The 26,057-nt window shown below is 39.3% G+C and overlaps 1 protein-coding gene across 2 annotated transcripts in view; it reads left to right on the top strand.

The window, feature by feature from the left end:
- Positions 1–26,057, top strand: part of TTC29 (tetratricopeptide repeat domain 29) — a 262,204-nt gene that overhangs the window by 53,888 nt on the left and 182,259 nt on the right. For both annotated transcript variants that reach the window (XM_008267377.5, XM_089302401.1), the window contains exons 4-5: positions 3,802–4,025; positions 12,136–12,321. In XM_008267377.5, the coding sequence (XP_008265599.2) occupies positions 3,802–4,025; positions 12,136–12,321 (410 nt within the window). The remainder of the gene's footprint in view (positions 1–3,801; positions 4,026–12,135; positions 12,322–26,057) is intronic.

A 26,057-nucleotide genomic window follows, 5' to 3' on the forward strand; every position in this document is an offset into this window, starting at 1 on the left:
TTACCCAATCCAATAATGTTACTGTCATTCCAGATTCTACTTTTCTTTAACCCCCAATATCCAGTCACACATGATCAGTATTATTATCTGCTACACGTTTTGGACTCACCTATGTCTATTCCTCTACTCCTATCAACGACGGCCTGAGTCTCCCATCCGTTCTCCCTGCTCCCACTTCTACCCTCCTCCCATCCCTTCTCTTGGATCAGGTGTAAACTTCAGAGTCACAAACTTAAAGATGCTAAGTTGAAAATCTCTATTTTTATATAACAATTTTAATTCCTGGTCCTGAGCCTTAATGCTCTGGAGTATAGAAATCAAGTCTTGCCACTCTCAGGTAAAGTCAGTCCAATTCAACAGTTTCTCAGATTATTTAAGATTCCATACCTCTTCTCTTCATCTTATCTTCCGATAAACAGTGTTGTGTAGGCTGGGACTGGAAAGGGGTAGAGAGTCTAGATATAACGAATGAAAATACAGGACATACAGTTCAATTTGCATTAGAGATAAGAGACTTTTTTTAGTACAAATAAATACCATGAAATATTTAGGGCACATTAACACTGAAAAAAACTATTCATTGTTTATCTGACATTCAAACTTCACTGAGCATCCTGCATTTTTAAAAAAGATTTATTTTATTTATTTGAAAGACAGAGTTAGAGAGAGAGGGAGAGACAGAGAGAGAGGTCTTTCATCCACTGGTTCACTCCCTAGATGGCCGCAACAGCCGGAGCTGCGCCGATCTGAAGCCAGGTGCCAGGAGCTTCTTCTGGGTCTCCCACGTGGGTACAGGGGCTCAGGTACTTTGGCCATCTTCTACTGCCATCCCAGACCATAGCAGAAAGCTGGATCAGAAGAGGGGCAGCTGGGACTGGAACTGGCATCCATATGGGATGCTGGCACGTCAGGCCAGGACTTTAACCCACTGTGCCACCCTGTCGGTCTCTGAGCATCCTGCATTTTTGTCTGGCAACCTCAATGGCAGCAGATCTTGATCTGTGTCCTTGTGAGTGTTACTGCATTTGCCTGCCGGGCTCCCTGACCCCAACCAGCACACTATTCTGAATATCCCCTGTAAGATGCAGGCTTTCCACCAAGCCACAGAGGCACCTTTCCAAGAGCAAAGCCTTCAGGGGAGAGACCAACAAGTGATTCCCCAGATATGTAAAAATAAACATAGAAATACATGAGGCTGGCACTGGAGTGTAGAAGGTTAAGCCTCTGCCTGCAGTGCCGGGATCCCATATGGGCACTGGTTCAGGCTGCTCCACTTCTGATCCAGCACCCTGCTAATGGGCCTGGTAAGGTAGAGGAAGATGGGCCAAGTGCTTGGGCCCCTGCACCCAAGGAAGGTCCTGGGTAAGGAAGGTCCTGCCTCCTGGCTTCGGCCTGGCCCAGCCCTGGCCTTTGTGACCATTTGGGGAGTGAACCAATGGATGGAAGATTCATTCTCCCCCCTCCCCCTTCTCTATCTCTTTTTCTGACTTTTAAATAAATAAATCAGGAAAAAAAGAAATACAAGAAACATGGACAAGGAAGACAATATGACACCCAAAAGTAACAGAATAATGCAGTTGTACTGTTCTGTGAAGATAAGGAGATTTATGAAATGCCTGAAAAGAAATTCAGAAGAATTATTGTAAGATTACTCAGAAACACAGAGAAGCAATTACATGAAATGAGGAAATATGTACATGACATGGGTGAGAAATTCTGTAGAGAGATAGCAATATTAAAGAAAATCAGACTGAAAGTGAAGAATGTAATATGTCAAAAAATATGGTGGAAACTCTTAAAAATAGATTTGGTGATGCAGAATAAAGAATATCTGAATTAGAAAACAAATCTTATGAAATATATCTCAGACAAAAAAAATTAGAAAAACTGAAGTGTTCAGTATCTATGGGTATCACCAAACAGCCAAATATACATACATGTCTTAGGAATTCCTAAAGGAATGGAACCAAATAATAGCTTAGAAAACCTATTCAGTGATAATAGCAGAAAATGTTCCCAATTAGGAGAAAACCTTGGACATCCAAATACAGAAATACACAAAACCCCAAATAGGCGTGGCCAGAAAGATCTTCACCACAACACATTATAGTGAAACTTCCAAAAGTAATACATAAAGAAAATATCCTGCTGTTTTTTTTCTTTTATCTTTGTATTTCACCATTTTCTTTCTTAAATTTCTCTGTCTTGTTCTGTACCTCATCTGAGCCACTAAATAACAAATCCATGGCCAATGGAGACTAGCCATTTTTGTTTTGTTTGTTTTTTATTTTTATTTTTATTTATTTTATTTTTTTGACAGGAAGAGTTAGGCAGTGAGAGAGAGAGAGAAAGGTCTTCCTTACGTTGGTTCACTCCCCTAATGGCTGCCACAGCCCACGCTGGCTGATCCAAAGCCAGGAGCTGGGTACTTCCTCCCAGTCTCCCATGCGGGTGCAGGGATCCAAGCACTTGGGCCATCCTCCACTGCCCTCCCGGGCCACAGCAGAGAGCTGGACTGGAAGAGGAGCAACCGGGACAGAATCCGGCGCCCCCAACCGGGACTAGCCCCAACCGGGACTAGAACCTGGGGTGTCGGTGCCACAGGCGGGGGATTAGCCTATTAAGCTGCGGCGCCTGCCTGTTTTGTTTGTTTTTTAAGCATTCAAGGTGTTGAAAATGAACACTGTATGGCTTCACATTTCCCAGGGTATTTTACCTGCATCATTCCATTTGTCTCCTTGAAGAATCTGGTGGCGAAGATAGGGCGTATAATAATACACATTTTTCAAATGAGAAGAACGAAGGTCCAGGGAGGTTAGGCATAACTGTACTGAATAGCTGTGTTTTCTTTCTGGGTTGTTTTTACTCCCCAGGAAATTGCCAGAAGCAACACATTATGGCAGTGGTTCTAAGTATTTTACTCCTTAAAACAAAGTAGAGTACTATGAAGCTCTGTCTGCCATCTTATTGTTCTTTTAAAGGAATAATAGCCATGTACAGCTGTTATCCTAAGATACTGTTTATTTCCTTTATAGAAATATATCACTTGAACATATTTACCACTTATTTTTACCACTTTTGTTAGGGATATTTTACCATTGAAATGCAAACTGCACAGGATGTTGAACCTATTTGACCTAGGACAGTGCTGGAATTTAGTAGGAAACTAAAAGCTATTAGTTGAATAAAGAAGTATAATATTCATATACCACTTTCCCTCTTTGCATATGATTTATAATTGAAGTTAGAAATGAATTGCCAACCTAACAAAACAGTAACTTGATTCTAACTGAAAATAATCTAAAAGATAAAATTGGTAATAGATTTCAGTAAACATTTTCTGCATGAGTGAGTGCTGAACTTCCAAAACATATATTGAAACTAGTGAATATACAGTACATTATGTTTTTGATATTAAATGGCAAACTTTATTTTTGCTTGGAAAATTGCATTGTTTTTCTTAGTTTGTTTTGGTGAGATCCTACTCTCTCTTGTATTTTTGTAATATTGTCAGTCAGCTAGCTTATTTATCCTTATCAAAGGGAGCTCAGTCCTAAACTGATATATTTATAATGTAATTTCATTAAAAATTTCTGTATTTAGATAGCTCCTGGTATCTTTCATTAAACTGAAGTTTGTCTCACTATAAATGTTTGAGGCACAGCTCTTTTGATAGCTTTCAGCGCTCTCACTGAAGGGAAAAGCGCTGTGCAATTCAACCTTTAATTATCAGAGAACAAAAACCCCGTGCGGATTGAGAGGCTAAGAATAAAGCTTTGCGTGTTCTGATTCTGCTCCCAGTCACAGGAACTCCTACAAGAAGAATATCTGCGTTGACATGCTGCGGGACGGTTATCACAAGTCCTTCACGGAGCTCTTCGCTCTCATGGAACAGTGGGAGGCCCTGAGGGAGGCCGCGAGACTCCGGTCCCTCATCTGGCAGCAGAAGCCCCTGGAGGAGCAGCCGGATAAACTGGACTACTTCTACCACTACCTGACCAGGGCTGAGGCTGCCGAGAGGAAAGGTAGGCGGAAGGAAGGCGGGCAGCCGGCACAGTGGAAACAGCACTGAGCACGCCGAGGGAACGTGTCCGCATCTTCCTTGTATAATTAGCAACACGAAGACAACATAACACAGTTTCACCTGGTCAGCTAAGCCTATTTGGGCAATAAGAGCGCCGGGTTAGGCTGGGCTGGACAGCCCAGACACGGGGACATTGGGATGGTGTTGTTCCAAGCCAGGGGAGACAATGCAGAGGGCTTGATAACAGCCCTGGAGTTCTCTAGTGGGTTGGGCTCTTTCATATCGTTAGTGGCAGGTCTTCACAACATTCTTCTCATGTGATGTGAATGTTGACTTTGGGGGGATGCTTTCAGAGAGCACCATCACTTGGAAAGCACTCTGCTTTTCCAGATTCCAGATGATCAGCTTTGGGGTGCCTGAGCTGGAGTCCCAGCCCTGGCTTCTGACTCCAGCTTCCTGGTGACGCAGACCCTGGAAGGCAGCTGGTGGTAGCTGAATTCATTAGAAGTCCTAGTTTTAGTTTTAGTTCTTGGCACCTGGTTTCTGCCCTGGTCATTGAAAGCATTTGAGGGAGTGAACCAGCTGATGGAAGCTCTCCATCTCTGTGTCTCTCTTTATGTCTGTCTCTCAACCTCTCAAAAGTGAGTAATAAATAATTTTAAAAAATAGTGTTTTTAAAGTCCAACTGATTTGAATCAGATAATTTATATTACCAAAGAGCAAAAAGCATGCAACTTACAAATGTAAATAAAATTAATTTTGTATTTTCCAAGACATCATTATAAATTTTTTACCTCCTAAAAGTTTTCCAGAAAGTTAATATGTCAGATATTGAATAAAAAATCTTAACCATAATTATATTAATATTAAAGTATTTCTTAATTAGTCATTTTAGTTGATCATCTATCATCAAAGAAAAAAAGGAAATCTCAGAATTTGCTGTATAAATTTGGTATTCTAAAGTACTGTTTTCTTCAACTTTCTGGGTGAAAATAACACAGGACTCATAAAGAAAATCCTAAACCCCAACTTATTACTGGCCAAAATTACCTCTTGTTCAGAATAACTCATTTATAGGGTTTCCTACTATGTGTGATTGAAATACAAAATTTTGTAATTATTGCAAAAAAAGTTACTGGAAATACTTCAGTTGAAGGGCGTGCAAACATTTATATGCTCTTTTTTTAAAAAATGAATAATCTTTTATTCACATTCAGCACCTGAACTTTACTGGACTGTATTTCATTTCAAGCCTCTCTGTGAGAAAAATAGAGGATTAGGCAGCTTCCTGTTACCTAACACTACCGGGGTGGAAATTGGTGGGCCCTAGAAGCAGCAGTAAAGGGGCCCATGCATATTTCCCAGTAGATCCTAACCTGACTTCAGAATATTGACACACATACAGATACGGACAACCATACAAGTAAATAAGGGTATGTGGCAGGAAGGTGGGATACGAGGTCATTGTGTATTCAAATGTATTTAACTGTAGAGCTAACAAAAACTAATTTATTGGTGAACTTCAAAATGCTATTTTCATATACCTGCTCAAGAAATTAACAATTATAAGTAAAAATTGCTGTTGTAAAAACCTTACATTGTAGTATCAGTCCGTAATAACTCAGAAATGATATTTGTACTGGAACTGGAATTAACCAATATAAAATTTGCCCATTTGTCATTTTAAGTGGAATTTCATCAGATTCAATCTTTTCAATACAAGGCTTAAGTAGCATAAATATGATACAATTATCTGACTTGTTACAAAGTATAGTAAATGCATTGTAAGCCAACTAGACATAAAACATTTTGTAATTATAAGGAAACCAAAAAGCCAGATAATCTATTTTGAGGTAGGAAACTCTTTAATTTAGAATCTTTTATTAAAACAAAAGTGCCCCATCTGTTGATAAAAATACTTCTCTAATTTCAAAACTAACAAAGTTCAAAACTAACAAAGTTCAAAACTTAAAGTATCCAGACCTATGCAAGTGGACAGAGTAATGAAAGAAAATCAATTCTAAACTGGGAATCTTATCATATATTCATAATAACTAAGGTTGTATTTGTTAAATTGGCCAAAATTATCTCTTGTTCAGAATAACTTGTTTATAGGGTTTCCTACTATGTGTGGTTGAAATACAAAATTTTGTAATTATTGCAAAAAAAGTTATTGGAAATAGTTAAGTTGAAGGGCATGCAAACATTTATGTGGTCTTTTTTTAAAAAAAATGAATAATCTTTTATTTACATTCAACACATGAACTTTACTGGACATGTGATTTGAATAAATTAGAAATGTTCCAGAAAATGGGATAAGCATATTGGGTCTTACTAACTTGAATTAAATCCTAAACATTAGAATACATGTATTCTACATACGTGTATGTATGTGCGTGTATGTAGAATATAAAATCTGTTAATGGTGTCTCAAGTTTCCAACCCATATGGTCATGGAGTCTGAGAAAATTATTCTGAAATAATATATTTCAGAGCATTCTCACTGCTTCTTTTTGAAAAGACCATCACTCTTAGGGTCACAATGAGGTTCATTTAATCAAAGCTATGGCACTAACAATAGAAATCTCAGGTCAGTTTTTTTTTTCTCTTGGGATGTCCAGAACCATAGCCTAATATTATTTAAATTACTTTACAAAACATCACTTGCTGTTTTGTAGCAAAAGCTTGTTTAAAGTGAGCCAATCATTTCTTTTTGGATTATTTTCCACTTCTTAAAATGTTTCTTTGTCTCTGATAATTTTCTGTTACCCATTGTTGTAAATCATCTCCATACCGTCTGCAACGTTATGACTGGGGTCTTGAGGCCCATGGGACCGGGAGAAGATGGCAGTAATGATAACGGTAGTCAAATCAGTAGATGATTCAAACATTATTTCCAGTTGACTTTTAAATTATTGTCAAGGATTAGGCAGCAGGTTTTTTTCTAATAACATTTGTTTAAGATACACAAACTCTACTCAAGCAGAGTTCCACAAGATATTTATAGCTTTTATACAAAGAAAAACAAAACATAAAATGATGAAATACGTTTGAAAATCATGAAGCGCATTCACATGGAAAGTAAGCATGGTGCTATATCGAAGGGCCTATCAGAGCCCTTAACAAGCTGCTTGGTTTGCTTAAAAAAAGAAATTTGAAGGTATAAATAAGCAGTAATACATTTGATTTTCCTCTTAACATTCTTATTGCCAATTCAAGCCTGTGGTTTATAAGCCGGGAGAAATGCTGCTTGTAGAGAATATAGAGAGCACACATTTGGATTATCCGAGGATTAAAAACTTTAATATATTTCTTTATTCTTGATATTTTGAAAAGCATTCTAGTTTTTCCATAGAAAAATAAGTTAGCTGACAAGTAGTCTTTAAATGTGACACCTTGATAGTATATTTAATGATACTTCAAAAGTTTGATGCAGTAATCCATAAATCGTACTTTGGAAATTTATATTCATTAAATAAAAGTTAAAAAAAATTTGATGCAAAATAGAATAAAAAAGGTAAGTTTATTTTGGTGCAAAAATATTGAAACCTATGCTTATGTAGAGTCTTTTTAAAAAGTTCATATGAAATGAATATAATGAAAAATCAATGTATGAATTTCAAAATGTTTGCACCCAAATGAATTTGTTTTTAAATTCCATTTCCCATGGACTTTTTGAAGTATTCTCATTTTTTTAAAAAAATTTGTATATAAAATTTTTTACTAAGGCTTAGTAACTGAAAATGGGAAAATTATGAAAGGAGCCCATTTCCTTTTCAGGCTCTATGTGTACCTTTTGTTAAGATGGAGAAAATGAAATATTTTACTTGCTAGCTTCTAAAAACAGTAGCTCTCTAATCAGTAAGCAATACCAAGAATACGGACTACTACAAAATAGACTTTAGGACTCTACTTGTGTTAGGTAGGAGGTTCAGGAAGGAAAGCTATGGCTCAGGGGAAGTCATATGTGAGTATAGAATCCATGTTGTAAATAAATAACTCGGGTTACTCTCCACACTTCATCTGGGCTCTGCCTGTGGTGAGCGCCCTCAAAGAGCAGAATGGCCTCCCACATTCCTGGATACTCCCAAAATAGAGACATTTTTTATTATCTTGTTTTGAAATACATGTTATCTTGAAATAAATATTATTTCCCATGGAAATGTGAAGAAATATATGTACAAGAATGACACAAATTAAACATTTCCTTCAAAATATGGAATGACTTGTTTACAATTTTGTTTCATCTGTGGAAGTACATTTTTAGTGGCTGGTTAATTATATCACTACACTCATTGCAGTGCTCATTTAAGCACTTGAAATGTATACAATGATTAAAATAAGATAGGGCACATTAACTAAATATTTGGCTTTTACGTAAGTGTTATAACCACATTGTTGACATTTAATACTGTTATAATACAACAGTTAAACTTAAGAATCTACAATAGAGAGCATCTGTAAACAGGCACAATGTTTAACATTAATGTTTTTTTATTTTATTTAATGAACATAAATTTCCAAAGTACAGCTTATGGATTACAATAGCTTCCCCCCCCCATAACTTCCCTCCCACCCACAACACTCCCCTCTCCCACTCCCTCTCCCCTTCCATTCACATCAAGATTAATTTTCAATTATCTTTATATACGGAAGATCAATTTAGCATATATTAAGTAAAGATTTCAACAGTTTGCACCCACATAGAAACACAAAGTGAAAATACTATTTGAGTACTAGTGATAGCATTAATTAAACACCTAAGAGTAATTGTGTATTAATTACAGAGTTCAATCAATAGTTTTAAGTAGAACATTAAAAATACTAAAAGGGTAAAGTATTAAGTTCTTTTTTTTTTCTTTTTTTTGTTTGTTATATAGTTATTTTTTTATTTAATAAATGTGAATTTACAAAGTGCAACTTTTGTGTTGTTGTGGCTTCCCCCCCCACCTCCCTCCCTCCCGTGGCCCTCCCCTCTCCCACTCCCTCTTGCATCCCGCCCTTCATCGAGTTTCATTTTCAATTACCTTCATATACTGAAGATCAACTTAGTATATACTAAGCAAGGATTTCAACAGGCTGTACTCACACAACCGCACAAGGTATAGGGTATTGTTCGACTAGTAGTTTTGTTTTTAAGTTTCATAGTAAAACACATTAAGGACAGAGATCCTACATGGGGAGCATGCACCCAGTGACTCCCGTTCTAACATTAATGTTAAAACCATTGTGACTTAGAATAAAAAAGGGAGAGAACAATCCAACATGGGAAGCGAGATACACAGCAGACCCATAGAATGGCAGATGTCCTAAACAGCACTCTGGCCTCAGAATCAGCCCTTAAGGCATGCAGATCTGGCTGAAAAGCCCATGAGAGTATTTCAGGCATGGAAAGCCAGAACACTCTGGCAAAAAACAAACAAACAAAAAAACCTAAATGAAAGATCTCCACGAGTGAGATCCCAGTGGAAAGAACAGGTCATCAAAGAAGGAGATACCTTTCTCTGAAGGGAGGAGAGAACTTCCACTTTGACTACGACCTTGTCTAAATACGATCAGAGTCGGTGAACTCAAAAGGCTTCCATAGCCTTGGCAACTCATGACAAGAGCCTAGGGTGATTACTGATGCCATAAACAGGAGTGTCAATTTGTTAAGTCAACAACAGGAGTCACTGTGCACTTACTCCTCATGTAGAATCTCTGTCCTTAATGTACTGTACATCGTGATTTAATGCTATAACTAGTACTGAAACAGTATTTTACACTTTGTGTTGCTATGTGGGTGCAAACTGATGAAATCTTTACTTAATATATGCTAAACTGATCTTCTGTATATAAAGAGAATTGAAAATGAATTTTGATGTGAATGGAAGGGGGGAGGGAGAGGGAAAGGGGAGGGTTGCGGGTGGGAGGGACGGTATGGGGGGGAAGCCATTGTAATCCATAAGCTACTTTGGAAATTTATATTCATTAAATAAAAGTTAAAAAAAAAGCACAACATTAAAAAAAAAACCATTGTGACTGACAGGTGGGGATTGAAGGTAGCAAACAACATACTCAGCTCCTGAGTGTTTCAAGTTTTACAACACACATTGAAAATTATTTCTTCCATCAACACTATAACTTCAAACTCTCTATGTTTATGCATTTTTCAGGTTACACTGTTGTTTTCAGCCTTTTTCATTTTTTGGATCCTTTTAATGTTAATCTTACCAGTATACCCGTGGACAGTATTTTTCATAGTTTGACCCCTTCGAAAATACATAGGTTGTCTCTTCTTATAGTAGTGAAAAGTTAGTATCAGTGAATTCTGGTAGATTATGGTTGTTATATAAACAAAAAGTCTTTGAGAGAGTAACCCACAGGCACTTACATTTTTAAAATGGCACTTTCAGCCTCAATGCCAAAAGGAAAGATTATAAATGTGTTTATGTTCATCATTAGAGAGGTGTTTACAGGAGTGAGACATACTTTATTAACAGACAGTGCTATTCACGGGTACTGTTGGAATAGAGTTTGTAAGACTGATTCACAATTTATTAATACAGTCCTTTTTGTGTACATATATATATAGACCAGATACCACTCACTTTAGGGAAGACACCTAGAAGGGTTTAAGTCATAAACTGACAACCATCTACATGAATGGGATAACTAGCATTTATGCATTTTCAGCAGGGAAGAAAACCAGAAAACAGCAATGCAGAAGTGGATCTTTGTTTTTTGTTTTTGTTTTTTTTTTTTTTTCTTCTTAAAGCCTACATCAGGCCGGCGCCACAGCTCACTAGGCTAATCCTCCACCTTGCGGCGCCAGCACACCAGGTTCTAGTGCCGGTCAGGGTGCCAGATTCTGTCCCGGTTGCCCCTCTTCCAGGCCAGCTCTCTGCTGTGGCCAGGGAGTGCAGTGGAGGATGGCCCAAGTCCTTGGGCCCTGCACCCCATGGGAGACCAGGATAAGTACCTGGCTCCTGCCATCGGATCAGCGCGGTGCACCGGCTGCGGTGGCCATTGGAGGGTGAACCAATGGCAAAGGAAGACCTTTCTGTCTGTCTCTCTCTCACTGTCCACTCTGCCTATCAAAAAAAAAAAAAAAAAAAAAAAAAAAAAAAAAAAAAAAAACAAAAAACTACAAACCTACAGCACCCAGTACTCCCAAGAATCTATCGAATCTATCTTTCTTAACACTGCTGGAAATTTGAATTGCTAGGAACATTTTTAGAAAGTATATAGAGCTTATAGGGCCATTCTGTTCATTGTTTCTTACATTTATCAGTCCCATTGTTTTTGTTCTGTGTGAAAAGATTGTAATATTTCCATATCTTCTCTGCTTCCTTATTTCCATGATGTTTATGCCATGATGAAGGAAAATTTGCTCTCTGGTGGCAATCTCCAAGTGCTTTTCAAGCTTCCAATAGGAAAAATTCTCAATAGCACCACAGACTTGAATTGAGCACATTGCTACATATTAGCCTGAACTGTGTCTTACACTCAGTCTTCTTCTTAAAAAAAAAATTATTTATTTATTTGAAAGGTAGAGTTACAGAGAGGCAAAGGCAGTGAGAGCAAGAGATCTTCCATCCACTGGTTCATTCCCCAAATGGCTGCAATGGCCAGAGCTGGGCCAATCCAAAGCCAGGAGCCAGGAGCTTCTTCCAGATCTCCCACATGGGTGCAACGGCCCAAGGACTTGGGCCATCTGCCACTGCTTTCCCAGGCCAACGCAGAGAGCTGGATCGAAAGTAGAGCAGCTGGGACTGGAACCAGCGCCCCTGTGGGATGCCGGCACTGCAGGTAGCGGCCTTACCCACCACGCCACAGAGCCAGCCCATAGTCTTCTGTTTTAACCAAATAGTAGGTTAATTTCTAAAGCGTTTTAAGTTTAAAAAAAAAAAAAAACTTTTGTTGCTTTACTCATCTACATATCTTTTAAATGACTTAGTTATTTCAATAGTTAAAGTACATTTATTTTTTCATGAAGATTCAGTTTTTCAAGTAATTACACTTTAAAGGAAAAATAGGAGATAAATGCCATGATATTGGTCTGCTCTTCAAAAGGCTGTGCCTTGAAGCATCTTTCTAATGCACTTTATGATGTTTTCCTCTCTTTGAAGAATACTTTGAAGATGTATATAACAATTTGTATGCTCTGGCCTGTTACTTCAATAATTCTGAGGACAAGTGGGTAAGGAACCATTTCTACCAACGATGTTTTAAGATCGCTCAACGGGTCAAAATTGATGGCGGGAAGAAGGAAGCCGAGGCGTATGCGCACATGGGTCTTCTCCACGAGGAAGATGGTGAGTGGGCATTTCCCGTGGCTTCTCTGGGTGTGCTTTGGAGGATGCTGTAACCATGCAACCAGGAAGCACGTAGGGGCTGAAAAAGAGACCTAAGGCTTCGGTGTAAGAGTGTACATTTTAGAGATCAAAAGGGCCTGAGAGCCGTGGCCTTGGCTTGAGCATCCCTTGCAGAATGCTCCTCGCAGAAGATTTGCTGGGCTCCTGCTTGAACCCTCAGCACAGAGCTAGCAACAGCATCCTCACTAAGGCGTCCTCCCCCGGCCTTCCACACACATCGCTCAGGCCACTTGCTGTACCCTTGTGGATTTTGTTTTTCGTTCATCGCAGCCCTCTTTGTTGACTTTAAGTTGGTATCTCAGGAATGAAAATGGGAAGAATGAAAAAATATATTTCGTGATTTTCCTAATGCCCCATATCAGCTATGTAAAAGCCAACATATATAAATCAGGTACCACTCCAGTGTGAATTTAAATTAAGGAACTGTTCTTTTAAATATAATTTTCTATCTAATGTTATCTTTTTCAAGAAAAACAGATTGATTTATTTGTTTGAAAGGCTGACTTATGGAGAAGGAGAGTCAGCGGCAGAGAGAGAGATCGTCCCTCCACTGGTTCACTCCTCAAATGGCTACAAGAAGCCAGGAGCCCAGAGCTTCATCCAGGTCTCCCATATGGATGCAGGGGCCCATGTACTTGGGCGATCTCCCACTGCTTTCCCAGGTGTGTTAGCAGGGAGCTGAATCAGAAATGGAGCAGCCAGTGTCATGTGGGGCTTCACTCACTACACCATGGTGCTGGCTCCCTCAATGGTATCTTAAGAAAAGCCAAAGTCTAAAAGAACAGCAACAATATTGTTAGATATTATATAGTGGTGGATCAATAATTGCAAATAAGAATTTAAAAATTAAAATTATTTTTGGAAACACAGTGTGTAAATATGCCAAGAAAATATAAGAGAAGATAAAAATATTTTGTTATAAATAATGCTGTTTCTTCCCTCAAAAAACCACTATTTTCCAAATGATTTTTTTACTTTTGCAGAACAGTTAGATTTGAGAATATTTATTATTTTGTGGTTAGGATTGCATAGGACATTGGAAAATGGAAAAAAAAAAAGAAGCAATAGGGGAGGAGCTGTGGTCTAGGAAGCCATAGCTACTGAGATTATAACTTAAGTAAAGCATGTGGAGCCTCTGAGCATGTCCAAGGACCAGCAAGAAGGCCACTGGGACTGGAGCTGTGTCCATAAGGTGGAATGGAAGGAGCTGAAGGTAGACACAGAGGCTTGGCATGGATTTCTTGAGAGTTTGGAGGCCACTTTGAATTTTATTCCAAATTATGTAGGAATCCATAAATATGCATTGATTTGAGAAAATTCTCATGATACCTTAAGTAGAAAAATAAGGCACAATGTAAAAAATATATAAATATATTTATATAGAGAATATATAACGCATATCTCACCTAGTTAATTGGTTATTTCTGAGGGTGGTAATTATAAGTGATTACAGAATTATGCACTGAAGAGATGTTTCTCCTTGTAGTTTGAGAAGTTATTAGTTAAACTTTTAGCCTGTTAAAAATACACTTTTGTTTTTTGAATTGTCAAAAGGGCATGAAATTTTGCTTAAGTAAAATTCTTGATTATGTTTTTAAAAATTGCTATTATCAATTCACAGGTGAGATAAATAGTTTTTTAAGTTTGAAAAATTATGATTTTCCTCCTGAGGCTGAGGAAACTGGGCACAAGGAGGTTGAGCTGGTTAATGGTGGAATTGGTATTAACTGGTCAGCTAACTTCAGAGTCCATGCTAATAGCCACAGCTCTGTGCTAAAGATTGCATTACTTCTGTACTGTACTAATTTTGAAGACTGCTGACTACAATGCTTTTGCCCTTCTCTGTTCTCTGTTGTAGTAATAACCCTCCTCCAATCAAGTAGAAAAAAATTTTGTTTTTATTTTATAATTAAGCCAATGAAAATTTGTCACCTGCAAAAGCAAATCAGATAATCATCTGTCAATTATTGGCCCACCAGAATAAATCATGCATAATACTTGAAAAGAAGGACTGAAGAACTCAGGGCCATACTGTTGAGAAATGAACAGTGGCCACAGTGAGAATCAGATCATTCATTTTCATAAGTGTATTGTGAATATTTTTATAACTTCTATTTCTGATTTTTAAAATCTGTTTGCTTAAAATGTTTTCACTGTGGTAAAAATGTGTGACATAAATCTTGGACATCTGAACCATTTCTCAGTGTACGGAGTTCAGTAGTATTAAGTGCATTTAAATTGCTATGTAGCCAATCTCATAACTTTTTCTTAACAAAGCTGAAACTCTATACTCGATGAACAACTGCCCATTTCCCTCGCCTTCTGATTTTGCAAGGTCTGTAAATGCTTTTCTGTTGGAGGATTTATACATTGCTTATTTTATTCACATATCATGTGTTCAGGCTCTCATCAACAGTTCTTGGAGTGCTCCCTGATGATGCCCATGTCATTTTAGTGTTGGACACACAGAGCTGAGAGAAGGATGAGTTTGGGAAATGTTAGTGGGGTGGTGCCGCTGTGAAAGTCCATTCATATTTGCTGTCGTTTAGATGTTCCATCCTACAGCATGATAAAATCCACCCATAATCCATAATAAATAAAAAGTGTTGGTTATAAAATTGGTTTTTGACTTGGAAATTATTTTTAAGCTAGAATGTGTTATTTTGCTTTGGAATCACCTTTTGGGAGATCTAAAGTATTTTTCTTGTCCCTTAAAATGTGCATGGATTCTAGAACAAGGCCTATTGCCTGATGGATAAAACAACTGAGCCAGTGTTGATGAAAATTCTAGAGGTTGGCTCTGAGTGTTTGATGTATGTAGTGATGGTGAAAATGATCAGTGTAGCTTTTGTGGTTGGGGTAGAATTTACAAGATGACTGAACTAGGAATACCAAGAATAGAGGCTACAGTGTAGTGATGACTCACCTGGCTGTAGGGTTCCCACTGAGGTGGCCATGCTGTAGCTTCTGCATATCTGACCTGATTGGTCCAGACAAGCGAATGGAAGCCCCACAGCAACAGCTAGGCAGCAGCTGTGCCCAGGGGCAGGTGGTAGCATCCTGATTCCATGGGTGCCCCCATGCAGGTTAAAAGAGGATATTAGCTGGCAGATGGCAATGGGCAGGTTGTCCGGGCCCAGCCAAGCGGGCTAGAGTCCAGGGCAGGACTCCAGCTCCCTCAGGGAACTGTAGAGCAAATGAGGTACATGAGCAGAGCCACAGTCACAGAGACCTGGCACATGGCTGTAGCCAGGGGTAATGCTTAGCCTGACGGCACACATGTGGCTAGAGTCTCACCCAGAGCCCGCTGGTCAGAGTTCAGCACAGGTTCACCTCCCACTTGCTGCTAAAGGTAGGATCCTGCTATACACTGTGGCCTGGTTTCCATAGGCTAAGGCTGGTAGTCTTGTTTGTCGGATGAAATATCTTCAGACCTATAGCCAAAGTAGCAGACATGAAGGAGTTATAGACTGACAAACACTCACAGCAAAACAGTGGCTGTATCTTCTTCCAGCATTTTGACCTTATTTGTAAAGATCTCATGGAAACGGGACAAATGGGCAGGCAGGGTTCACACCGTGTCTATGGAGGACTGGAGAAAGCTCTCAGACATTGGACCAATAGGAAATAAGCTCATTCCTGCTAGAGCAGCACACAGAAGTCTGAAAGAGTCAGACGGCTGACCTGGGAGAGAGAACTTTTTAAGAGCCACAATTAGGGACACAGCAGCTCCTCCTCAGTGTGATCTGAGATCAGGGCACAATAGCAAGATGATGTGGAAGAGCCTTAACTTCAGTCCTATCCTTCCAGGCCAGCATTAGTGGTTGGATGCAGCCCCAGCATGCTCCACGGCATGACGAGGGGACTGAAGTCCAAGTTTTGGAGTTGCAGCTTTTTTGGTGGAAGGCAAAGGGGATGCAAGCCAGCGGCAGAGTTCATGGCATCAGCATCCCTTGTTGAAGAAGCACAGAACTTTCCTCCTCTTTTCCACCAATGATTTAGGAACTAAATCAAATCTTTGCTCATTAGTCTCAAACACTGAGAACAGCTGGTTTCCATGGTGCCTCAAATAAGGCCAGTGTCTTTCATGGGAGGCTAGACTGGAAGGACTTGAGTAAGTTAATGCTTTGTTCCAGTCCACTATTTTGTTCTGTGCTTCCTCCCTCAATTTCCTTATGTGTCTTCTAAGTGTCATCTCCTGCTCCAGAACCAGCTCATTACATTGTAAGCCATCATCTTCCAGTCTAGGGATGGGTTTTGCTCTGAGAGACTAGGAGAATGATTAGATGTTCTTCTGGGCAGTTGAAGTTGGGTGATAACCTGTGGGTACTGAGCATGTTCACTGAAGGCAAGTAAGGGAGGTCGTTGTCAGCACAGCTTGGGAAGTACCTACCCTCCAGTTCAAAAGAGCCTCATGTAATATTATCGTAGGGGTTGAGTAAGGGCTAACCAGGATCTACAACATTGCTCACAAGTCCTTCCAGTGGCTGGGAAATTTCTGAATAGAGTCGTCCTGGTTAGCTTTGCTCTCTGTTCCTGTCAATTCCATGGACACAGACAAGATGGTGTATCTCAGTGTGGATTTTCAGAAAGCTAGTAGGTCCCAGGAGCAGCACAGTACTGTGAAGACACACTGGAATCACTACAGGCTCACCCCTGAAACACCCAGTAGTGGAAGACAGAGCCAACAAGAGATTTCTGGGGGATGCCACCACTGTGAGGTTCTGTCTCCTTTACCATTTTATGTTTCAGATTGGAGTTAGAATTTGGGAGCCCATTTGTTGATGGTTAGCATCTTCCTCTATCTCCTCCACCCATTCCTTAAGGATCATGGGAAAAATGTCCCTTTCCATGGTTCATGGGGTTTTTTCCCCCATGAATTTTATGAGAAACAGCGGTTCAGTTTTCCTTTCAGTGAAGTATCCATGCCATCTTAGGCACAACAAAACATAAGGAATTCTATAACTGACAGTCTTCACTCCTTAGCTGTCTACTGCTCTGGGTTTTTTTAAGGCTATTTCCTCCTAACAGTCACTAACTCCTGAAGACTAACCTCAATACTATGAATAGATTCTTTCCACTCCAATTGTAGTGTTGATCTGTCTCTAGTCACTTAACTTGTTTCCAGGAGGCCTAGATGTGTCCCTGGAAAGATGTTCTATCTCCAGGGACAACTGCCATGCTGGCAAGGTAAGTTTGTGGGTGGCGCTCAGAACAGATCTGCTGGATCAGCATTGCTTTGAGAGAACCCACTGAGAAAGGGCAGTAGCAGGTGTTTTGGTCTTCCATTTTCCTTTCATGAGGAGCTGTAAGATTAGGGAAGTATCATCACACTCCTGGTATGGTCAGGGACAATATGACATGACAGAGCCTTGATCTAAGCATTATCCTGTCAATTCAGCATGCATAATTTGAAGTAGCATCAGCACCTCCCCTGTGTTATTGGCAAGACAGCGGAAGGGAGGGAACCAGGAGCTAAAGCAGAGGCTGTATGTTTGCAGTTATGGCTATGACATACAAACAGCAAAATTTGCCACATAGGTATTCGTAGTTTTGGGAACACCAGCCTCTTTGTCTGGCAAGAGGGACTTGGATCAAGCCTTTGCAATAGGTCAGGACTGGTTGCCCTAAGCACTGAGCATAACTGATTTCCATGAAGCTCTGCCATGGTCCCCCTTCATTTCTGAGAAGCTAGAGTGCTGAGCATAAGTTCTAGGAATGTTTACCATAACCTCAGATTTTTAAGTTCTGTATATAGAGGGCTATTAATGCCTTTAAACAGATTCTGATGAGATTATGACCACAAAAGTCCTTGTAATGCCTTTAAAGAGATTCTGATGAGATTATGGCCTCAAAAGTCCTGTATTTTAAGACTATAAGCAAGACCATCAACTTCAAAAGAAGCTCCACCTCTAAATACTAGGTATTTTCAAGAACTGATAAGAATTGAAGAGAACCAGTAAGCCAAAGTAAGAGAAGATCAAATCTGAGTCCTAGAAGAATGTTTGGTAGACACTGCAATTGAGTTGAGCTGTTCCTACCAATTATCCTACAACTAGGTAGAAGCAGGGAAGTCTACCAGCACCTCATGGTCAGCCGGTAGAGCCAAGGCTAGGCTGTTCAGTCTGCCTGCCTTTGAATGCCAGGATTAAATGGGACCCTTATGGCTGAGAGACAGAGAAAATTCAGGGAAAACAAGGCATTAATACAGAGAGGGTGAACCTAGGGAGTAAAAAGGGATACATTTAGAAAAGCACTGAATATCTTCAGAAAGATGCAAGTAGAAAATAGAAAAGCATAGGAGATTGACTGCATTGGGAAAAATTAGACAAAACTTTTCCATTTGCCACAGTACATGGCTCAAGACAAAGCATAGAGGGGAGGGAAAAGAGAATGTGATGCTGTCAATCTGAGAATTGACAGTGCTCTGCAAAACCAACCTCTACTTCCTCTGTGATGAATCAAGAAGACATTCTTAGGTATACAAGGTTCAGAAAGCACAGTATGAGGATAGCTTCTCTGTATATTGTATTCTAGAACCCAGTGAGATAAATCAACATTAAAAATTGAATAGGGAAATCCTGATCTATAGGAATTGACAGGAAACTTTTAAACCAATTGGAGACAGAGTTAAATGTACAATAATGCATGTCAAATGATTGTCAAAGTATTCGATGCACAGTATGAAACTTAGTGTTATTAAAATCTTTCTCTTGGGGGCCAGCACTGTGGCATAGCAGTTTAAGCTGCGGCCTGCAGTGCTGGCATCCCGCATGGTCACTGGCTTGAGTCTCAGCTGCTCCACTTCCAATTCAGCTCTCTACAAATGGCCTGGGAAAGCAGTGGAAGATGGCCCAAAATGGCTCCAGCCCCTGCACCCATGTGGGAGATCCAGAAGAAGCTCCTGGCTCCTGGCTTTGTCCTGGTCCAGCCAGCCCTGGCTGTTGCAGCCATTTGGGCTATTTTAAAGTTAAATTTTTTTTTTTTTTGACAGTGTGAGAGAGAAACAGAGAAAGATCTTCCTTTTTCCATTGGTTCACCCCCAAATGGCTGCTGTGGCTGGCGCACCGCACTAATCCGAAGCCAGAAGCCAGGTGCTTCTCCTGGTTTCCTATGTGGGTGCAGGGCCCAAACACTTGGGCCATCCTCCACTGCACTCCTGGGCCACACCAGAGAACAGGACTGGAAGAGGGGCAACCGGGACAGAATCCAGCGCCCCGACTGGGACTAGAACCCGGTATGCCGGCGCCGCAGGTGGAGGATTAGCCTAGTGAGCCGCGGTGCTGGCCTAAAGTTAAATTTTATGAGATCCACCATGTCCCTCTAATTCCGGAAGAGTTTCCTCTGCCTTTTTTGTGTGGGTGCAAACTGTTGAAATCTTTACTTAGTATATCCTAAGTAAATCTTCTGTATATAAAGATAATTGAAAATGAATCTTGATGAAGAATGGGATGGGAGAGGGAGTGGGAGATGGGATGGTTGCAGGTGGGAGGGAGGTTATGGGAGGAAAAGCCACTATAATCCAAAAGTTGTACTTTGGAAATTTATATTTATTAAATAAAAGTTGAAAAAAATGTGAGAAATATTTTAAAATAATCTATAAAAAGTAGAAAATATAGGCAAACATTTACTCAGTCATAGGTTTGAAAGATCTTCAAAACATGAAAATGATTGAACAAGCACAGAGCCTATTCAGAGAAAGCCTGGAATCACATCTTATTTGTTAAGGCTGGTTAGAAAAAAGAGCTTATTGTCAGATGCATGGAATTTAAAACATTTTGTATCAAAATAAGCTTGTCTTTGAATACCATTTTTCATGAATGTATTGAACGAACCTTGTATCTGTGAAAATCAGATTTTCTGTTATCACCCAGAATTCACCTTAACAAGTTAGTTACTAGCAAGCTGTCAAGCTCAGGCTGTCCTACAGGTTCAAAGCCTACTGCTGTGAGCCTCAGCATGGAGCTCAAAGGTCACACTTCCTGAGGACCTTATCCAGAGAGGGTGCGAGCTCAGAATTTTCCCCAGAGAACTTCATTCCCCCTCTCTTGGTAAGAAGTGAATGGAGATGGAGAGAAGTCCTCCTTAGAAATATGAAGCTGGAAAAATAGCATTACCTCTGTCAGAAGAAAAAAATTGAGAGAATTGGGTAATTTTTAAAAAAATTATTTATGTATTTGAAAAGCAGAATGATAGAGGGGGAAAGACAGGAAGAAAAAAACCGACCAGGTCTCCTATCCCCTGGTTTTCACTTCCAAAATGGCCATGGCAGCTAGGTCTGGGCCAGGCTAAAACCAGGCACTAGGAACTGCATTCAGGTTTCCCACATGGGTTGCAGGGACCCAGGTATTTGGGTCATCTGCACCTTCCCAGGCACATTATCAGGAAGCTGATGGGAAGTGGAGCAGCCAGGACTTGAACTGGCAGTCTGATATGGGATGCGGATGCTTACCGTACTGTACCACAATGCTGAGCCCATGTTCTTACCGTTTAAAGGAAGAGGCAGGAACGCTGATAATCACAGTAATGTAAGTGACCGTGCTGATGGACCATTGCAGAATGCACCAAATACAAATGTGGAGGAAGCAAACTTGTCTGGGTATTTGTTTAGGATAGCATTAAATGCTTAGGAAATTAATATCATTATTATATGAAGATAAATTAGTGATATTCTTACATTGCTGGTGTAAGATTAGCTGATGTTTCTAGCATACAATTTGAGAATATGTACCAAAAGTTTAAAAAAAAAGTCCATATCCTTTAAACCTTCTATTCTGCTTCCAAGAAATCCCACTTCAGAAAAGTGTTTGCAGAAAGGCTAGTCATATCTTCTTGCATATTTCATGTGTAATAGTTTTATAAAGGAAAAAATAGAAATGTCCCCTCACTGGGTACTAATTAATTATGGTAATGACACATGATGAGCTCTTTTCAAGCCCTTCAAGATGTTGTTTGCCAGTAACTATCAGCATAGGAGCTACCGTTTACTGTGTGCTGTGTGTCTGACATGAAAATTCCACGTGTGGCCAATGGGCAGTAGGCAGTCACTTCCGGGCTGAAGCATGGAGGGACACATGTGAGATCTCTGTGCTGTCTGTAATTTGCCATGGCAGCCATGAAGTCTTCCCAAATGATCATTTGGAAAGGAAGAGTCACACAGTCCTCAGCAACTTTGAGGTCTGGGAGTTCATGGTACATTTCCTCCCACAATAGTAAATCTAACTTTGGCTAATACCATCTCCAACACGTATTTGCCCTTAATGAATGAGGGATTTCAAGAGTTTTACTATCCGAGGTAACTAATAGAGCAGCTAAAATGTCATGTGTTGGAGTGAAATGGACATTTTGAGATTCGATGATTGTTTACAGCCCTTGTCTCTTCCGTTGAGGAGCGGTGTTTTTGTTTTTCTTCATGCTATTTGTTGAACTCTTCACTTAGTGTAGGGTTAACTATATGATCATCAAGTAAACTGAAAATAGATCTTTGTAAAAATTAAGTGGGAATGTGAGAGGGAGGAAGAAGAAGGGTTGCAGCTTGGGTGGGAGGGAGGGCAGGAGGGGAAGTATCACTATGTTCTTAAATCTGTATATATGAAATACATGAAACTTGTATAACTTAAATAAAAATTTTAAAAACAGTTTTATTAATAGTTTTGGGCAATTTGCTTGGAAGTTTAACACAATGGTATAAGGCTCATTTTGGAATGTGATGTCTAATGTCTTTGTGCTTCCCAAATAGCTTCCACTTTAACATTTTTGAAGACACAGAAAATCCTCAACTTAGTAATATAATTTAGTGTTCCAAAAGTTCATTTCTATATCTGTAATACAAAACTGATACACTTTACTTTTTTCCTTTCTGTGTTTCTGTATTGTTTTATTATAGTAGATATTCAGTATATTTGTGATCTAAAAATAAAGACAGCATTTTTTGAAGCTAGCTGATGTAGAATGATTTCAGTGCAAGTCCACACTAGCATAGAATCTGCTGAGCAGGGTTCTGGATTGTCTTAGGGTGCAGTGGTGGTTCCTACTGAAGACCTCACTCAAGAGGGAACAGTAGAGTCCTTGATGACCCAGTCTCCCAGTGTTTCCATCTGTCTAAGTCACAGGCTCAATGCCTTTTCACGGATCATAGATTGAGATACCCTGCTCAAAATTTGAGCTCTCCTAATCTTTCATGAACTCCTCATTTCCTTTACTCAAGTCCCTTGGAAGCTCCCTCCTGGATAATTCAACATTCCAGAGTGGAAGGAGAAACAGCCACTGGTATCTTAATGTCAGAGAGTGAGCACAGTGGTTGTGGTAATGAGAATTGAATACTGAATCTGGAATCTTGGAAACTCAGTAAATGAAAGTATTCAACAGATTCCTTGTAGATAACTTATCCTAGAAATTAGGGCTGTCTGATCTTATATTCCTCAAATAATCCACACTGGAAGTATTTCTGTCATCCATTTCCTCTTGGACCATAGCTCAGGCAATAATTCATAGATCTAGAAACATCTAAATCTTGGAGACATTCCCAAAACAGGCTCACATGGCTAAAGAACACTTTTAGATAGGATTGTTACACACACACACACACACACACACATCTATCTATCTACACACACACACACACACATCTATCTATCTATCTATCTATCTATATTTAAAGTTTTATTTATTTCATTTCGAGGCAGAGGGAGATCTAGAGAGAGATGTTTTCACAAAGTACAAGACATGCATACACACACACACACACACACACACACAGATAGGAATGATTCTACCAGCTGATTCACTCCCCAGATAACTGCAATGGCCTGAGCTGGACCAGGCTAAAGCCAGGACCAGAAACTCATTCCAGATCTCACATATGGATGGCAAGGATGCAATTATTTGAGCTCTCTCCTGGTGCTTCTCAGGGTGAGCATTAGCCAGCAGCTTGATTTAGCAGCATAACCTGGACTTGAACCTGAGCACTCCAATATAAGTTGTAGTGTTTTAAGCTCTACGCCAAATGCCTACTTTCATATTTTAAGAAGTAAGTCATTCATAAACTGTTTATTATTATAAAATATTTGCAACATATTTCAGAACTTACACTTCCAGGCCTTAACACAGCCATTAAGAAAGACAAATTTAGGACAGAGTTTCTGGTTATGCTTTAACAATCCATACCCGAGTTTGACTAATAAACTTCTCAGACCATTCATTTGTCATTGCCATCATCAGTCTGATTTTCTTCCCCCAGTTTTTCCTCTGTGCCTCCCTTCATATTTGAAAATCTTAACATCTGCTAGACCATCAGACCCCAGCTTTCATTGGTTCCCTCTTCCAGTGGATCTCTTAGAAAATGAAGACCTCCAATCCCAACCGTGTGAACTGAACTGCATTCACATTGGCCTGGGGGATTGATGCCAACATGTGCATAAGCTGGAGAACTTTCTGGGTCTTAGAACAAGCTCTGTTTCTTGTGACAGCTTTCCCAGTGACTGATTCACCTACACAAAACGCGACCCTATTTGTGAGAGTGGAATGCTCAGTAGCCTAGGCATTAAGCTTGTTGGCGTGGCAGCCACAGAAGCTAGTTCTTATCCTTTCAAATGAGGGCCTTCTGCAATGAAGCCTCTCTGGGCTGTATTCATACATGGCTTTACTCTCCGCTTGCCTCTTGTCTGCTTTGACCTGTTTGCCATGGATGCTAGCTCCCACATGCAACTCACCTGCAACCATGCCATGATTCTAGTTCTCTGTTTGCCTGATGGACTGGGCCTTTTCCCATCCAGCCCGCTGCATCTTGAGACCACTTGGTGCCACTACTGCCTCTTAACGACATAGCTAAGACAATACAACTACTGTATATGTTGTAGACACTTCCATTTTTTCGTTTTGCAAGAATTTTTCAGCCATTTGTGATGGGCTGAATTGGAGAATTCAAGATATAGAATTCTCAACCTATGGTACCAGTGAATATGACCTTATTTGTAAATAGTCTCCTCACAATGATGAAGACGAGGATGCCACAGTGAGCCCTAAATCCAATTTGACTGTGCCCATACTGAAAGAGGGAATTTAGACCCATAGAAAGACATATGCAAAAGGAAGACAGTATGAAGACATGGGGAGAATGCCACCTAGAAACCAAAGAATGCCTGGGCTACCAGAGGAACCCAATAGACCTTATAAGGTACAAATCTGGATTCAGACTTCCAGCCTCCAGAACCTATTTCTGTTGGTTTAAGCCGCTTGGTTTATGGCACTTTGCTATAGCAGTCTTAGAAAGCTTCTACAACATTCAATATGAGTTCATTGATTTTCCTTAAGTAATATTTTTTCAGAAAAAAAAGAATATACCAATGGTAGAATGATATGACTCAAGATATATGAAGAGTGTAATGTTCTTTCAATTTAAAACCTTTATGTATACCATAATGTGGGCAGGAATGAGTTAAATACTACCTAAAATAATACAAGATGATTTTCAGAAACTCCCTCATATCTCAACAGTCATTTCCTGCAGTTTGACTTTTTACCTTATTCTATATTCCATTATTAATGTGACTTTATTTTTATATTTTGACATTTGAAGTTAGGTTGATTATCATAGTATTCCATTCTCAAAAAAAAAAAGCAAAGATAGAATAACAATATAATCAAAGATGTCACAGGAAAATTGATAGAAATTTCCTTGTAATTTCTTACTTGTCACAGAGTAACATTTGCCAGTTTATTAGAAAAACAGCCTTAATAACTAACAAAAATGCAAAGGATATATCAGGTTTTAGTATGGTATTTTATTTTCTCTTTCATTTTATTAAAAATTAATAGACATGTAAGTGCTGCTGAGAGGGTTTAAAACCCATCAAATATACAAAATCTCAACCAGAGCAGCCTCTGGAAAAGAGCACTGATGATATGTATGATGTGGGAAAACATTTTACACAATAAACCCTTTTGCATTGCTAGAATTTGTGCATGAGTTATTTTCTTTAATTGCTGAAGAAGTAGCTAGCTTTTAAAATCTCAACAAAGTCTTGAAAGGGATTGAAGATTTTAGAGTTCGTAAGAGAAAACTGTAAAGGTTGGGAACTATGATAAATCTAATCACAACATTATTAATGAAGTAGAAAAGAATGAGGAATGGACCATGCTAGTTAAATGTATAGATTGAATGGTCCCCAGATAGCAAGAAAAGCCCAAATCCATAGGGATAATAGAAGTATGGGACAGAGGCAAGCATATGGCTTAACAGGGAAGATGCTGCAGAACCCACATCCCATACTGGAGTAGCTGGTTTGAATCCAATCTCTGCTTTTACTTTGTCCTTTTTTAAAAATTTTATTTAAGTTCTACAAGTTTCATGTATTTCATATATACAGAATTTAAGATCATAGTGACACTTCCCTCCCCCAGCCTTCCCTCCTACCAGTGCTCCAGCCCTTCTTCCTCCCTCTCACATTTTTTTACAAAATTTTTTTTTGATTTTTTACAAAAATCAATTTTCAGTTTACTTAATGATCATATAGTTAACTCTATACCAAGTAAAAGAGTTCAATAAATAGTATGAAGAGAAAAACAAACAAACAAAAACATTGTTCCTCAATGAAAGAGACAAGGGCTGCAAACAATTATCAAATCTCAAAATTTCTGTTTGACTCCAATGCATTACATTTTAATTACTCTATTAG

The sequence above is a fragment of the Oryctolagus cuniculus genome, chromosome 8 (assembly GCF_051225735.1).
Source record: "Oryctolagus cuniculus isolate XC-2025 breed Fujian yellow rabbit chromosome 8, ASM5122573v1, whole genome shotgun sequence".
Lineage (NCBI taxonomy): Eukaryota > Metazoa > Chordata > Mammalia > Lagomorpha > Leporidae > Oryctolagus > Oryctolagus cuniculus.